At 36.3% G+C, this 17,183-nt stretch overlaps 2 protein-coding genes across 3 annotated transcripts in view; one reads left to right on the forward strand and one right to left on the reverse strand.

Moving 5' to 3' along the window:
* The window catches only part of LOC108133719 (scavenger receptor class B member 1), a 128,906-nt gene extending 113,018 nt beyond the window's left edge, over window positions 1–15,888 (reverse strand). Inside the window, exons 1-2 of the mRNA XM_070277841.1 lie at window positions 15,753–15,888; window positions 15,416–15,460 (exon numbers count right to left, since the gene is read on the reverse strand). Of these exons, the coding sequence (XP_070133942.1) occupies window positions 15,416–15,434 (19 nt within the window). The 5' untranslated portion in view covers window positions 15,435–15,460; window positions 15,753–15,888. The remainder of the gene's footprint in view (window positions 1–15,415; window positions 15,461–15,752) is intronic.
* The window catches only part of Marf1 (meiosis regulator and mRNA stability factor 1-like protein), a 34,002-nt gene continuing 32,582 nt past the window's right edge, over window positions 15,764–17,183 (forward strand). The window contains exon 1 of one of the 2 annotated variants that reach the window (XM_070277839.1): window positions 15,764–15,896. The gene's annotated coding sequence lies outside the window, so the exon portion shown is untranslated. Of the gene's footprint in view, window positions 15,897–16,029; window positions 16,113–17,183 lie in introns of those variants that run through there. The other variant, XM_070277840.1, reaches the window with a different exon arrangement.

A 17,183-nucleotide genomic window follows, 5' to 3' on the forward strand; every position in this document is an offset into this window, starting at 1 on the left:
AAGTGGTCTGCTCTGAGTTATACAAATCTTCGGCCCGATCGCGTGTGCTGTGGTACGGTATATTTGAATGCGAATTAAAAATTTCTTTAATTTTAATCACTCTTTAACCACTTGCTCCTTTAAAGTAAACTCAGTTTTTGGTTTCCCAATTGGTCTCCTCAGTTGGATTTCGAGCTACTTAACTAGATAAACCAAACATGTCTCTTTTAAAGTCTTTTTCTTGCGCTAGTTCGTGCCCTATGGCCTGGGCTCGTGAGGACAGGAGGTGGGCTATACTGCAGTGGGAGCCGCGAGAAAATATCGTCAAATGCATCCGTGCGTTCGACCCGAATGTTGCTTCTTAAGGGGTTATATACCAGTTATATGGTACAGTTGTGATAGATGAAAAAATTTATTGCATATTCTTTAAGTTTATACCGTTGAGAATACTCTCACAAATTCATAACGACCGGAGCAGTAGAACCGAAGTTGTAGCTATTTATAGTGCACTACCTGCACATAAAACTTAAACAAACGTTAAACTTTAAACGCGATTATCTCAGAATCTTGATTTTTCGAAATTACCTTTGCGGTGGACACGATTACTAAAAAACTACTAATCCGATCAACACCAAATTTTGACCACTTATTTATTATGATATTAGCTAGTCCGTGAACGAGGAATTCAATTTTTTTGAAAACTCCTTTTTTAAAGCATAAAAATCGAAAATCTTATACGTCGAAAAAGTACATTTTTTGTTAAAACCGTCGCCAATTTTTTTTTTATGAAAATTTTTAAAAATACCTCGTTTACGGACTAGACAATACAATATACTAACTAAATTTTTTTGAATTTTGGATTTCAGATGAACCGTTTTCAGGATATCATGTCCACCGCAAGACACCATCGAAAAAATATGATCCGGGAATTCGGCTATAACATTTTTATTATGTAATATTTTTTTATGAAAAAATGTAATTAAGTACCCAGAAACATGTACTAAACAACTTTGGTAAAACATTTTTCATAAATATTCTATGGTGTCAAAAAAAATCGATAAAATTACATTTTTTTGCGCGGTACAACTGTATATATGTGTATACAACTAAAAATAATGTGTATACATACATGTGGTACAACTGTGTATGTATATATATAAGATACAGGAGGCCTTCTGTAAGATAAGCACTCCAAAACAATATCGGTATGTTACTAACCATACAGAATTAGTGAACACAGGAACTATACAGAGAAAGCCGTGGATACCTTTATTAGTAGTCTGCCGATTTGCTGTTTGGTATCGACTGTTTGGTATCAAGGAGCCCACAGACTTAAAAAAAACAAAACATAATGTATAGCAGGAAGTTACGGTAGGAACGGGATCCAAAAAATTTAACTGGCTATGGTGCCTACGCTCGATGCCCTGATCCCAAATTATGCCCTGATCCCAACTTCAAAATTTCCTTTACATGAGCTTGAAAAAAAATACCTCCCTCTCTTATTAAATCCATCTCTCTCTCTTCTCTTCTTCACGAATTTCACGACGCGGTAAATTTATTTAAATGTGTGTTTTCACTTAACACATAGGTCAAGGCAAACTTTTTATACCCAGTACTCGTAGAGTACAAGGATATATTGTAGTCGTGTAAATGTATGTAAATTAGAGAAGGAATCATCTCGGACCCCATAAAGTATATATATTCTTGATTAGCATCAACAGTCGAGTGGATATAGCCATGTCCGTTTGTCCGTATGAACGCGTGGATCACAGAAACTATAAGAGATAGAGCAATAGGATTTGGCATGGAGACTCCTATAATTCCACGCCCTCCTTTTGCCACGCCCAATTTCGCTCCCATAAATCACGAATTTCTGTAGCGCCCATACAGGAAGTGAAAAAATGTTGATGCCAAACTTTTTCTAATTTTACCCAAATTGGCCCATTTTTAGAGAAGATATACCCATTTATACAAATTTCCATACATAGAAAACCATATAAAACATTGACCACAAAAAAGTACTGAAGGAATCGAGGCTCTTGTAGAGTATAGTTTTTGTATGTCGAGAGAAAGCTCCACTACAGAACCCAAAGTAATACCAGTTTAAAAGTGTGATTCTGCCATTGATCTCCAAAGTGTCATTATTTCTGCTCAAGACGTAGTGGTTCTCTGCTAGAGCACACCATAAACTTGGTTTTACCCATATTTACTGCAAGTCCTACTTTAGCCTATCCTATTTCAATAGGCCGAAAGGCTGACTTCTTTATTCTATTATACTACACTCTCTATTAAAATATTGAAGAGCGTAAAAGACAGCGAGTACTCCTGTCTGAGAGCACATTTGGTTATAAAGGATTCGTTTTGCCCACTTCCTATCTTAAACAGTGCTAATGGTGTTGATCAATGTCATTCTTTAAAGTCTGATCAGCTTTGCTGATCAAAAAGGTCAAAAGTGTCAGACAAAGCTCTCTCTTCTCTTTGTTCACTCCTTCTCTGCCTAAGAACGTTTTTTGCTTCCTTTTTGTATGCACATCATGCCCTAACTTACTTACTTGCAGAAAACCAGAGCGTGTAAAATAAAATTAACTAAAACGACAATTAAAGTGTTTTTACTATTTGGCAAATCATGATGGTGTGTTCCTGGATTTTGTATAAAACTACTATTACACCCAGTCCTTTTTTTACGCGATCTCTTTTTACGCGATTTCACTTAAACGCGGTTATTTTTGCAGCGCAAATTTTTTTTTTTTACGCGGATTTTTCACTTTAACGCGATTGCGATTGCGATTACTCTATGTGTATCAATTATTGCAAATCTAGTCATTAGTCATTTAGTTAGCGGTTACAATTTTTACGCGATTAGTGGCAGAACCAACAATCGCTTAAAAAAAGGACTGGGTGTATATAAATCAGGGACTGCAAATAAGACTTATGAGATCAAAAAAATTGAACGACAAAAAAGCCTTTGTGGGGAGTGGGAAAAGGACACATATACCATTTTTTAATGGTGGATCCAGAAACAAAATAAACTTTTATTTCAATTTCTATTGCTAAAATTGAAATATAACTCTTATTTTCCATTTTTATAACAATAATTAAGAATAAGAAATATTTTTCAATTTTTATAAAAAAAATAAAAATAAAAAATTATGAATAAATTTTTATTAAAAAAATTGAAAATAAGTGTTACAATTCAATTGTATCCTGCTTGTTTTAAATAATTAAAGATATAAATCTTATATATATATCTAAAAGCTACAACATGTAACTATTAAAAAACGTCGGAAATTTTTAAATCCGCTTAAAATTACGCGTTAAGCAATTTTTCAGAGCAAAAAATCCCGAAAAACCGTTTTTTCTAAATAAATCAAAATTTTGAGGGTGTTAGTAATTTTTCAAACACGGTTTTGTACTTTATTCGACCTAATAAAAAATTCCTACTAGGTATTTTCATAAGTTCCAAATCACTGTCGCACTGTGTATTTTAACGAAGCGATTTTTACGATTTTACTAAAAATTAGATGTACTGCACTGCGAGACCAACTGGGGCTAACTGTACCTTCAGCCTGAACCTTTATATGGAGTTTTTTATTGTTAATTGATAATTAATTGATTGATCTTAAAACCAAGACAAACTGGATCTCTTGGCATATATGTATAACAATATTTAACAATAATCAAACCAAAAATATCTTATATATTCAAAACTACTCTAACCATTGCTGTTTATATAAACGAATCTTGTTTATTTATGTTTTTATTGATCTGATTGGGTTTTACTGGGTATCCCCAATACTTTGTAGCAAATGCTGGATCAGAAAAAAAAAGAAAGAGTCTCCAGGGAAGAAATATAATACAACCATTTGAATATGCACAAACTCGCCTGAAAATTAATTTTTGTTATTCCCTAATTTGTATCAGTGTAGCTTTTTAGGTGGCGTGTTGAGAATACACATTGTGTGTGTGTGGAAAGGGGATAAACAATGAAGATCTTAGAAAAAAACAATGCTCTCTCTTATCTCCCTCTCTGCCTAAGAACGTTTTTTGCTTTCTTTTTGTATGCACATGCGTGCCCTAATTTACTTACTTGCAGACAACGAAGGTGTGCGGTTGTGTAAAATAAAATAAGCTAAAACGACTGTACAAGCATTGAACACTATTTTATATACAAATTCTCAAGTTAGAGTTTCAAGGGATCGGACCCATAAATTAAGAGACAAACAGCATGGTCTAAAACCGATCCCCTGCAGCCTAACACAAACACATACATAAGTGGTGCGCTTATCGCACTTGAGAAAGGGTCGCATAGCATGACAGCGTGCAGTGCGTTGATAAGTAGCTTTAAATAGATTTAGGATTTTCATGTATCCTACGTATAAGAGAACTTTACCAAATAAAATCAGTTGCCGAAAGGAACTCATTGGAGTACGACCTTATTATTTGGGGCTCCTCTTAACAACGACAGTTAGTGTTTTTACTATTTGGCAAATCATGCTGGCGTGTTTCTGGAGCTTGTATAAAACTACCAATATATAAATTCCATAAATTCAATTTACATTATGTACTCTACGAGAAAAAGGTAAAAACGGGAAAGCGGAACCAACGAATCTTTAACATTTCATTTAAATAAATGTGTACATATGTGGTGATATATTTATGCGCCTAAATGGCTATATGGCTATGGATCAACTATATCGCTCGGACGACTCGTTTGTTGATGCTAAGCAAGAATATATATACTTTTGAAAATATTTAATTCCTGTATTCCTATATTGATTTTCACAGGTTTTTTTTCTGAAAGAATGAAATTCTTTATTTTTTTACCTTCAGTTATTTCTTGATGGAGAGCCACGCAATGAGCTCATTGAACAATGATCAAAAGAACGAGCGTAGAAGTTCAGTGAACCAAAGAAACGGCTTCTACTCATACTTTTCAACCAGCGATACCGAAGTGGAAAAATCGGCGATTATAAGCCACCCGGCTTTACTGACCGCTTAAACCCAAAGGGCACGGTCTTGCTAACCCGGTCTGCTCACTCCGACTCCCGCGTCATGGAGTTCGCAGTGTAAAACCCCCCCTCCAATATCGGATACAAATTTCGCACCAACAACTAGCAGCGCTACAACTTCTGCAACAACAGCGAAAACCTCTGAAACTCAAAGTACCGCGACGTCAAAGACTACAGCGAGTACAAAAACAACAACCTCGGAAAGTGCCAAAGCGGCAACGGCCACACAGACTGGAATGGATCGCTACATCCAAATTAAGCGCAAGCTTAGCCCGCAGAGTAATCTGGCAGGCAATAAAACAAAAATTAACCGTGTCCTGAATATCGATAAAGAACCAGACAGATCCACTTCTAACAAATTTGCCCTACTGGCGGAGGTTGAGGAAAACCAACCAGCCCAAGACACCGCAAAAAAACCCAAGCCCCCTCCAATCTATATTAGGAAAAAAAGCTCGAGTGCCCTGGTCAACAAAATTGCGTCGTTGATCGGGAACGGTGTCAACTTTCATGTTGTTCCGCTTATCAAAGGGAACATCCATGAAACAAAGGTGCAAACAAAGACTGAATAGCACTTCCGAATCGTGTCCAAATATCTGGACGCTGTACAGAAAAACTATTACACGTACCCGCTGAAAAGCGGTAAGGGCCTACAAGTGGTAGTAAAGGGAGATATAACCTGATGTTACCGCCGCGGAAATAAAAACCGCCCTTAAAGAAAAGGGCTTCGCCGCCAAGAATGTTATTAACTTTTTAAATAAAGATAAAAAGCCACAACCCCTCTTCAAGGTCGAGCTCGAGCCAGAAAGCAGGTCGCTGAAGAAAAACGAAGTCCACCCAATCTACAACCTGCAATATCTTTTGCATCGGAAAATCACTGTTGAAGAGCCACATAAACGCAACGGTCCAGTGCAATGCACTAACTGTCAAGAGTATGGACACACAAGGTCTTACTGCATACTTCAGGCTGTCTATGTAGTCTGCGGGAGCTTATGTCATTCATGAAAACGACCATGCAAACGCTTGTTCAAAACCAGAACATGGTGATACAGCTGCTCGTAGCACAACAGTCTAAATAATCTATGCAGGCGCTACGAATATCAATGTGGAACGCCAATGGTGTCTCACGGCATAAACTAGAATTGTCACAATTCTTGACCGAAAACCATATTGACGTTATGCTACTGGTGGAAACGCATCTTACAAGCCAATACAACTTTCATATAAGAGGCTTCACAATCTACCGCACAGATCATCCAGATGGGAAAGCCCACGGCGGAACTGGAGTTCTAATCAGAGAACGCATAAAACACCGCTTTCACAAAAGGTTTGCAACAAACTTCTTGCAGGCCACATCGATACAAATTCAGTCAAGCAACGGAATCCTTTCAATCGCTGCCGTTTACTGCCCTCCTCGTTTCTCAATCTCAATTTATGGACTTCTACAATTCACTTGGGGATCGATTTATAGCCGCAGGAGACTACAACGCCAAACATATACACTGGGGATCACGTCTAGTGACTCCCAAAGGAAGACAATTGTACAATGCAATTATAAAAGTGAAAAATAAACTGGACTACGTTTCCCCTGGAAGTCCCACATATTGGCCAACAGACTCACGAAAGCTCCCAGACCTTATTGATTTTGCAGTGACAAAAAACATACCTCACAATCTAATAAGTGCCAAAGAAGTCTCGGACTTATCATCAGACCACTCGCCTGTGCTTCTAACGCTTCTTCAAAGCCCAGAAATAACCGAACACCCCTTCAGCTGACGACGCCAAAAACGAACTGGCTAAAATACAAAAAGTACGTGAGTGCCCACATAGAACTCTCCCCGGAACTTAACATGGAATCGGACATCGACTAAACTACGAGCGCCCTGGAAGCTAACTTGCGGCAGCTAAAATCTCTACTCCTCATAGGAAAGATGTAGACCGAAACAAACACTTCAAATCTAATCAGCAAATCGAACAGCTCGTGCGAGAAAAGAGGCGCACGCGTCGTGATTGGCAAAACAGCAGATCATCAGCTTCAAAACAACGCCTTAAGGAAGCAACCCGATCACTCGACCAGGCTCTTCACCAACAGGAAGAAAATGCACAGCTGAGGTACATCCAGAATCTCTCGCCAACAAGCACAAAGTACCCCCTGTGGAGGGCCCACCCATATCTTAGCGCCCCAATTGAAACGACCACCCCGATAAGAAACTCTTCGGGATGCTGGGCTCGCAGCGATGAAGACCGAGCTGAAACATTCGCCACACATCTCCAAAGTGTCTTGCAGCCAAACCCAGCCTCAAATTCATTCCTCCTGCCAGAAATTCAGCCAGAGTCCTCAGCCAGCCGCACCTTCATATCAGCCGAACGAAATCGAAAAAGTCATAAGAGGGCTAAAACAAAAAAGGCTCCCGGTGGTGACCTATTGACCCCAAAGATGCTGATCGAACTTCCAAAATGCGCTATAGAGGTCGTCTGCAAACTATTTAATGGAATCATTAATCTTGGCTATTTTCCAAAAAAGTGGAAGAAATCCATCATTATAATGATACCAAAGCCTGGAAAAGACCACACAATTCCGTCATCATACAGACTAAATTTGTCTAAATTGTTTGAAATATGCTTGTTAACTCGCATAATACCACATCTGGAAGCTTGCAATATTATCCCGGCACACCAATTTGGCTTTCGAAGAAACCATGGAACCATCGAACAAGTGAACAGATTAACATCCGAAATACGCTCAGCCTTCGAACAACGAGAATACTGCAGCGCTATTTTCCTCGACGTATCTCAAGCTTTCGACCGAGTTTGGCTCATCGGACTCATGCACAAAATTAAAACGTATTTGCCAACATACACCCACAAGCTACTGGAATCATACCTCTACAATAGGGTATTCTCAGTGAGATGCAACGCAGCTACTTCGGGCGACTACACCATCGAAGCTGGAGTTCCACAAGGAAGCGCACTCGCCCCGTGTCTATATGTTTTGTATACTGCGGATATTCCTACGAGCGCACAACTAACAACCTCAACGTTCGCCGACGATACCGCTATCCTTAGTCGCTCCAGATGCCCAACGCAGGCAACAACCCAACTGGCTAATCATCTCACAATAGTGAAAAGGTGGCTGTCCGACTGGCGCATTAAAATAAACGAACAAAAGTGTAAACATATAACGTTTACTCTTAATAGACAAACATGCCCTCCGCTTTTACTAAACGGTATGCAGATCCCTCAAGCTAACGACGTAACGTACCTTGGCGTTCACCTTGATAGACGACTTACCTGGCGTAAGCACATCGAATGCAAAAAGATGCACCTAAAACTGAAAGCCAGCAGCCTCCACTGGATCATAAACTCACGATCGCCACTGTGCCTGGACTACTGTAGTTACTACTAAACTACTGTGGACTACTGAAGTTACTACTGTACAATTCAGTCATAAAGCCAATCTGGACGTATGGCTCCCAGCTGTGGGGGAACGCAAGCAGCAACATAGACATCATACAGCTCAAGATCAAAAATCTTGAGAACTCACAGGGGCACCTTGGTATGTTCGCAACGAAAACATCCACCGGGATCTGAGCATCCTCGCAGTGAAAGACGAAATACAGAAGCAAAAAGAGTCATACAAAGAAAAACTGTCTTCGCACCCAAATTTTCTCGCTCGGGGATTGACTCGGGTTTCCACCGTATCCCGCCTTAGACGCAACGACCTCCCAACCCAGCAATCGATTTTTAGGGCCGTCTAACTCCGTATCAGTCAATATGACTGTTAGTTAAGTTAAAAATATAAGATTTGATACACCTCTTGTTAGTCTCGCAAAGAAAAGATTCAAGAAATAAAAGCAACGTTAAAAAAAAAAAACAGCCTTTACCAAAACTTGGTTTAAGCCGGAGATCTTCAGATCCGAAGTGTAGATTCACCTTTTTTAGACTTGGGAGAGGAGTCCTCATTTTGGTAGACATTTTGGTCATTTTTTTAAGAGCTTAAATCGCAAGAGTTTGTTGTTTGTTTGTATCTGATCTTGATGGTGGTCCCTCAAGGAAGTTTTCTTGGCCCGTTACTGTTTACTCTTTTTATTAACCAATTGCCCCCGCTTTAACAAACTTTCTAGTTTACATGTACACAGTCTTTAATACAAATCCACTCCTGCCCAATGCCAAATTATGTATTTTTATCGATCTTGTTCTCTTCAGGCTGCGTATTGCCTTAAATTAATTTTAGGCAAAAAATTAGTTAATTTAGAAAAATTAACTAAGGTTAATGATCTTGTTGTCATATCAGACTTAAAACTCAAATTGGCCGACCATTTTTTCGTTGGTTTTCTTGGTTTTATTTAAAGATGGTTTAAAGAATTTAACGACCCCTATATTATTAAAAGTTTATTTATTTCTTTGGTGGAGTCCCCAATATAGAGTACATCAAAATTGCATACAATATGTACCAAAGAATTTCTTAAAAATTTTCCTACACAACAGTATTAATGTTGTAGGAAGTAGATAGGAAGCATTTACAAACACGCTTACATTTTAACGTTTCTAAAACAAGGACCAGAAACCTTAGTCGCATCTTCCTTCGCCATTAGTAGTTCGTAGTAGGAAGTAGTTCGATCTATGCACAACACGATCTCTTATCTTGTCTACCGCATCATCTCACTTTCCTCTCCTTCAAATTTAAAAACATATATTTTAACTTTCTTAAGTGACCACAGCAAATCTTCTTTGTTATCTTTCTAATTTTACTATCTTTTTAACAACTTGGTTCCATTCCCGCGATTTGAGCCGTACCTTATAGGACAGCCCCCTTCACCCCCTTGGGCGTCCAAGTTTTATTGCTTTGCAGAGATGCTTAGAGGGAATAATTGGTGCACTAGCCATTCCCACAAAAAAATCACACTTGTATTTCGAAAAACTTTTGAGTAACTTAATCAACTAATCAACTAAATCAACTAAATCAACTAATAAAATGAAAATGTAGCCAAAAAATGAAAAATTAAAAAATAAATCACTGTGAACGGAACTACGCAAGGTAGCTTTTGCCTCAGCACGCGCGTGAATACACTAATGTCGTATAAAGCCAAAATATTAAATATGTTTAATGTGTGTTTGATTTAATTAAATTATACACCAATCCAAAGGTATGGCTTTAATAAAATAATGTTTATCAAAACACTTACCAAACGCCTAACAGTTTGGGAGAACTTTGATTTTTGACTTAAAAAGTGAAAAATTTTGATTCACTTTATTGGAATCTTTGAGCAAAATATTTGTGTTAAATTTTAAGGATTATTTTGAGCAAGCTCGATTGCTGGATTGTTGCTGCAACTTCCACCTGAACAAGTTGGACATGGAGAAAAAAGTGAGTTCAGAATAGGTTTATATGAGATTGAATTTATTGAGTCTGCAAACTAAGTTAATACATAATAATCATAAGTTAAAAATAATAATATAAAAAAATCAATTAAATTTTGTTGTGCCCGAAATAAGTTAGTAACTCAGCAAGCCGGTATCGGTCAACTATATCCTGTAGCTGCCATATAACTGATTGATAAAAAATGTAACAACTTTGGTGTTTTTAAAATTTTTGAATTAGTTGGGAATTTATATGAATTTTATTTTTGGGCAATCGATTCCACCTACCGAATTTCAAGGATCAGCCAAATATATCCTATATCTGCCGACATAATAACAAGGAGCTATTACATAGTAAAGCAGAGGTCGGCACGGCCCTATCTCGGGGGCATAGGAAATTTCTCTGCCCGAGCTCTGCCACACACACACAGTATACATGTGTGAAACGTCATGCACACAGCCTACTTTCTGCTATTCGTTACTAACACTAATGCGGTAAAATCATATCAATGTATTGGGGTGCCGATCCCTGTAGTAAAGGGTAAATTCCGATTGTTCAGTTAAATGGCAGCTACAGGACATAGTAGGCCGATCCTATAAAATGGTTTGGTATTGGTATGTCGTATGATTATGCCACAACTCTACTCTCTACTTTCTCCCCAATTTATCAATATGAGTTTATCGTTGAGTTATATGAAAGCTATAAGATATAGTCGGCCGATCTTTGTAGAATTTGGTAGGTGGGATCAACTGGCCAAAGATAGAATCTGTACGAAGTACAACTTTCTTCAAAAACACGAAAGTTGCGTCATTTCCGATTGTTCAGTTATATGGCAGCTATAGGATATAGTCGGCCGATCCTTATGAAATCTCTAACTTAAAAATAACCGAATTTATAGCATTTCCGGTTATAGGATCCCGGCCGGCAGACAGACAGACGGACATGCTCATATCAATTAAGGAGGTGATCCTGATCAAGAATAGTATATCTTCTAGATATATTCTTAGGATGTCTCCTTCACTGCGTTACACACTTTTGGCCAAAATTAGAATAACCTCATAATACATAAAAACTCCATCCCGAAACCAGAGTTATAAAACTGTACCACTTATGAATAAAAATGTTATTATGTACATAGTTCACATAGTTCACTCATTTACCTATCTCAGCTAATAGACAACTCATGTTACCAGCATCCAAAATTACATATTAGACTTAACAGCCGAATCTATCTCTGCCAATGCTATACCCACTAAATGAGTTTAGTTTTGTGTACTTCTCTACCTTTAATAATAATAAGAATAATATTAGTTTAGAAAATAAAATTGACTTTTTATGGAGTCTATGGAAACCTGTGCCGTAAGGACTAACTCTCTCTCTCAAGCCCTGTTCCTTGGGGACGAACAAAACGTCACGCTCGCGACCTACTTCCTTTTGTTCCAGGGCGCTCACTCTCATTGCTTTCGTTCCTCCTTTGTTGTTGGATGGCTTTTTCATTTGGTAAATGGAAAGTCATAAACATGTGTGACTAGGCAAAGGCAAACCCAGCAGAGGCATACGGCAATTACAATTACAATTACAATTTTTTTCCCAGTAATCTCCTCAATCGTGCTAAACCGAATGCATGCATGCATTTTTGATCGTGCTAAACCATTTTATGGTATCGTGCTAAACCGAATGCATGTTGGTAATGCATTTTTGATCATAGTATAATAGGCGTTATAAAAAGTGGAGGACCTTTTCATACCCTTGCAGAGGGTATTATAATTTTCGTGAAAAGTTTGCAACGCAGTGAAGGAGACAAGGATCGGTATCACCTTCTGAGTTGATATGAGCATGTCCGTCTGTCTGTCTGTCTGTTTCTACGCAAACTAGTCTCTCAGTTTTAAAGCTATCGTCTTGAAACTTTGCACACACCCTTCTTTCCTTTGCACGCAGTATATAAGTCGGAACGGCCGGGATCGGTCGATTATATCTTATAGCTGCCATATAACTGAACGATCGGATATGGTATTTGGTAGAAATACCAACTTTGATGTTCTTGAAGATAGAAGCTTGGGACTTTTTTTAGATTTTGTGTTGTAATAAATTGTTTTAACTATGATATTCTTATAATAATCGGTCAACTATATCCCATTTGTTTGATATATATCCGGTTTTAACTGCAAGGGTATATCATCTTCGGCTCCGCCGGAAGTGAGATTTCATTTATTTTTCTACATAGCATTGTTAATGGTGATGTAGATAGCCTTATGAAATTTAGTAAGTCATATTATTTTAGCAAAAATAGCACTAAGCACCCAGCATTGGTCTACAATTTGTTAAGGTAGGTAAGTTAATTAGTAAGATTCTACTGCGATACGAAGGAAGATGAAGATTTGCATTCCATTTAAGAAATCTGAGAGCAAATGTTAATAAATTCTTTTGTAAGGACTCCATATTGTCTGGATGTACTTCACATTGGGGTCTCCAGACACATGATTCTTTTGACCACCTTTTAATAAAATTAAGGACACATTTAGCCTTATTAACCATTGTGGAAATATGGTCGCCAAATTTGAGTTTTAAGTCTAACAGGACACCATCTTCATTAACTTGAGTTCTTTTTTCTAAGGCAATCCCGTAGAGATAAAACGTCGCCTGGAGAGGGCAAGAACGATAAAAAGACATAAGATTTCATTTTGATCCATTATATAATAAATCATTTGCTCAACACCATTGTTGAAAATTTTCGACATCGGACTGAAGTTAGCATTGTGCAGAAACGGAATTTTATTGAAGATCAAAAATCAAAGGCATTGCAAATGCTCAGTAATAAATTTGAAAATGAGTTTGTGAATATCAGCCTTAAGGAAACAGAAAATTCTATTTGCCTCGCAGGAAACTTCTCATTGATACCAGAAATGGTTTCAATTAACACCTCAAGCGTGGGGTGATATGGATCCTCTGGGGTTGAAAGGGGCAAAGCTCCGGAAAGAGATGTACCATTAGGATCAGAAACAAAACATAAGTCCAATAGCCGACCTGACGAGTGGACCGCGGTGTTATCGACATTAGACCACTTTAGTTCTGGGATATTAAAGTCACCCAGAGCTACAAGCAAGCTGGTCACAATCAGACAAAAAATTAAAACGGATTGAATAGCGGACAAATGATGCCAGTATGTGGGCGGCTCAGATAAAGAAGGCTTATATCAGCATGTAATCTATAAAGATTTACTGGAAAAAATGTTTGATTTACTGGAAATGTAAGTCGCAGGTGTCGCTGTAAGTCGCTGGTGTCGCAGGTAGGGAAACTGCAACATCAGTCCGTGCCGCTGATCCGGACGGTGTTTACCCTGTTAGGTGACTCTTTCGGGTGTTTTTTTTTTTTCAATTGGATCCATGTTATCACTTGAAGTGATGCCACGGAGCATATATCGGATAATTGCTCATTTGCACTAGAAATTCGGACGGCGAAGATGACGATATTGTCTTATTGCAAGACTTCATTGAGCAGACCATTTTGAATTCCATTAAATTATTAAAAATATAAACGGTTTCAAAAACAGTGTAGCTTGAACCACTACGCCACTTAGAGTCAAAGGCGGAGCCTTGAAGAGAGCGATTGGAGTGGGCAAATGGAAATATATTAATATAAATATTTAAATTGAGGGAAGTTTTTCTAAATTGAAATTTTAATTTTGTTTACATCAAGACTTATAAAAACGAAGTGCGCACAAAAATACACATATTAACTTAAATAACATAAGAGAACATTAAGAACATTTTCCCAAATTTTGATAGAGATTGGAGCAGTAGAAAAAAAGTTACAGCGCTCCTAACCGCGCGCCTCGTTGCGGCCTTGAACTGAACTTGAAACTTTAAACGCGAATATCTCGAAGTGGTGTTTCTTGAAAAATGACTTTGCGGTGACATGGATTGGCGGAAAACTACTGAACCGATTTACTTCAAATTTTTTTTAAAATGTTCGTAATGAAATTCTTTTGTGTCTTTTTTTCGCCGAAATGAATTTTTTAGTGAAATTTCTAGAGACCAAAAAGTTCATTTTTAGCATAAAACGTTCCCGTATGAATAAAAAAAAAAATTTTAAATCGATCGTTCAAGCACAAGGAAATACACTAAACTAATGAAATTTTTTTACTTTTATGGTTTAAGTTGACCTGTTTGACTTGGGGAACTGTCACCGCAAGGCTCTAAAAAAAAAGGCTCTAAGGCAGTGGTCGGCACCCCAATACATTGATATGATTTTACCGCATTAGTGTTAGTAACGAATAGCAGAAAGTAGGCTGTGAGCATGACGTTTCACACATTTATACTGTGTGTGTGTGGCAGAGCTCGGGCAGAGAAATTTCCTATGCCCCCGAGATAGCGCCGTGCCGACCTCTGCTCTAAGGGAAACAGCCACCCCTTAAAAACTATTAAATATTTTTCCACCAAATTTTGCACAAACATTGTTAATAAAGTGTACTATCAAAAAATTAAAACATCCCTGTAATTAAATAATTGCTACATACCTAAAAAAAATCCGAACTTTGCTATTTTTCTTCGACAAAGAAGGTATATAACCCCTTAAATCAATCTCTTCAATCTGTTCCGTTTATTAAATCAATCGAACCGAAATACATAAGCAATCTGTCGGCCCAAACAAATAAGTAATATAAAAATATGCGATGAAAAGAGAAAATCGATCATGTAAAATGTTTATGTCTATCTATTATCTATTTATCTTTAATATTATATAATATTATAATTTATCGTATTATATATTTATTATACCTATATAATATTTATTGTTTATGTATTTTGTTAATAGGGAGGATTAGAAAAATCGGTCGAGAGGTTTTTGAGTATATCACACAAAAATAAATATTTTTATCAACTAAACTAATGTAAAAACCGTTTCTTTTTTTAATTTAGATCTGAATAATTGCAAGTTTTTTTTTTATATACATATGTATGTATATTGTATGTATATGTATAAACGCCAATTTATTAATTTATAGCAAATAATGGTACGTATGGATGTGCATTAAAATTTTAATATTAAAACTCATTTTTTTACTTACACTTTTTTATAAAAATCATTTTTCCGAATTCAATATTTTTAAAAACTGAAAAAATTTTTAAAGTGTTTTTTTGTAATACGGAAATTTCAAAAATCTAAAGGACAAAGATCTTTTTAATATTACATTTGTGAACATATGTATGTACTAATATTATTGTACCGTTTTTCTTTATAAAAAATATTAACACCTTAACACACAAATTTTACTGTTTTTAATAAATACAACGTGTGTTAAAAAATTGCTTAATTTTGTTATATCTCAAAGTTTTTATTCTTTATAAGCTATTTTGTCAATAAATCTCTTATATTATTTTAATATTTTGGATTGATGTTTTTACCAAACAACCAAATAATTTAATTATGAAAAGGCACACAACCATTGGGATAGTAGATATGAAAACTGGTATAAAAAATTGTATTGTCATAAAATAAAATCATCCGCGAAATTGTAAAACAACGACGCCAATACCAACGTCGTGTTGGTAAGTAGTGTTGTAGAAAAAAAGGAAATTGAAAGCGTAAAACAGATATGTATGTTTGTATGTATGTATATACATCTGTTTTTCAAAGCGTAAAACAGATATGTATGTATGTATGTATGTATATACATACATACATACAAATGTTGTATGTATGTATTTACATGTTAAAATGAAAAATAACTTCGAAGAGCTGTTTTTACAAATATACATATATTTGTAAGTATGTTGATTTTTTATATCTACTTTTCCCTTTACTTTCCAACTAACGGGTATTATAAGCGAAAATGAAACATAATTGTATTTATCTTTAAATGGCTCTTAATCTTTATATATATATATATGTGTATGTATGTATGTACATACATACTGTACACTAGGCTGGGGCAATTTGTATGGAAGGAAGATTATAACATATACATATATAATATAACATATAATAATATAAACATATATATAAAATATATATATATATATATATATATATATAATACATATATAATATAACATCGGGCGCCGAGTCCGGGGGTTATAAACGTAAATATGTTTTGCAAATGATTATGGCAAAAAAATATAAATTTCTTAAATATATGAAGTTCAAATAGAAAAGGAAAGCGAAAACTTACAAGCTCAGTGGAATTTTTTGCTCAGAATAACCTTCATATTTAGATATGAATCTGAAATGATTTTTAAATGAAGTCACCCCACCCTGATGTACCCATACACACATACTTAATTATAAATGTATTTACATGTATAGTTTAAAATAAAGAAAAGAAAATATCTAACAATAACAAGAAAAATTAAGACAAAAAAATGATTTATCAAAATTTTAATTTTAAGGTATTTCAAAGTAAAACAAGAAAGAAAAGCTAACTTCGGGCGGAGCCGAAGATGATATACCCTTACAGTTAAAACCGGATATACATACATATATCGCAAACATTGGATATAGATGGCCAATCCTTATGAGAATATCATAATAAAACCAATGAACTACAATAAAATATCTAAAAAAAATGCCAAGCTTCTATCTTCAAAAATACCAAAGTTGGTATTTCCGATCGTTCAGTTATATGGCAGCTATAAGATATAGTCGACCGATCCCGGCCGTTCCGACTTATATACTGCGTGCAAAGGAAAGAAGGGTGTGTGCAAAGTTTCAAGTAGAAACAGACAGACGGACATGCTCATATCAACCCACGAGGTGATCCTGATCAAGAATATACATACATACTTTATAGGGTCGGAGATGTCTCCTTCACTACGTGGCTTCACTTTTGTCCAAAA

Source organism: Drosophila bipectinata, chromosome 2L (genome assembly GCF_030179905.1).
Source record: "Drosophila bipectinata strain 14024-0381.07 chromosome 2L, DbipHiC1v2, whole genome shotgun sequence".
NCBI lineage: Eukaryota > Metazoa > Arthropoda > Insecta > Diptera > Drosophilidae > Drosophila > Drosophila bipectinata.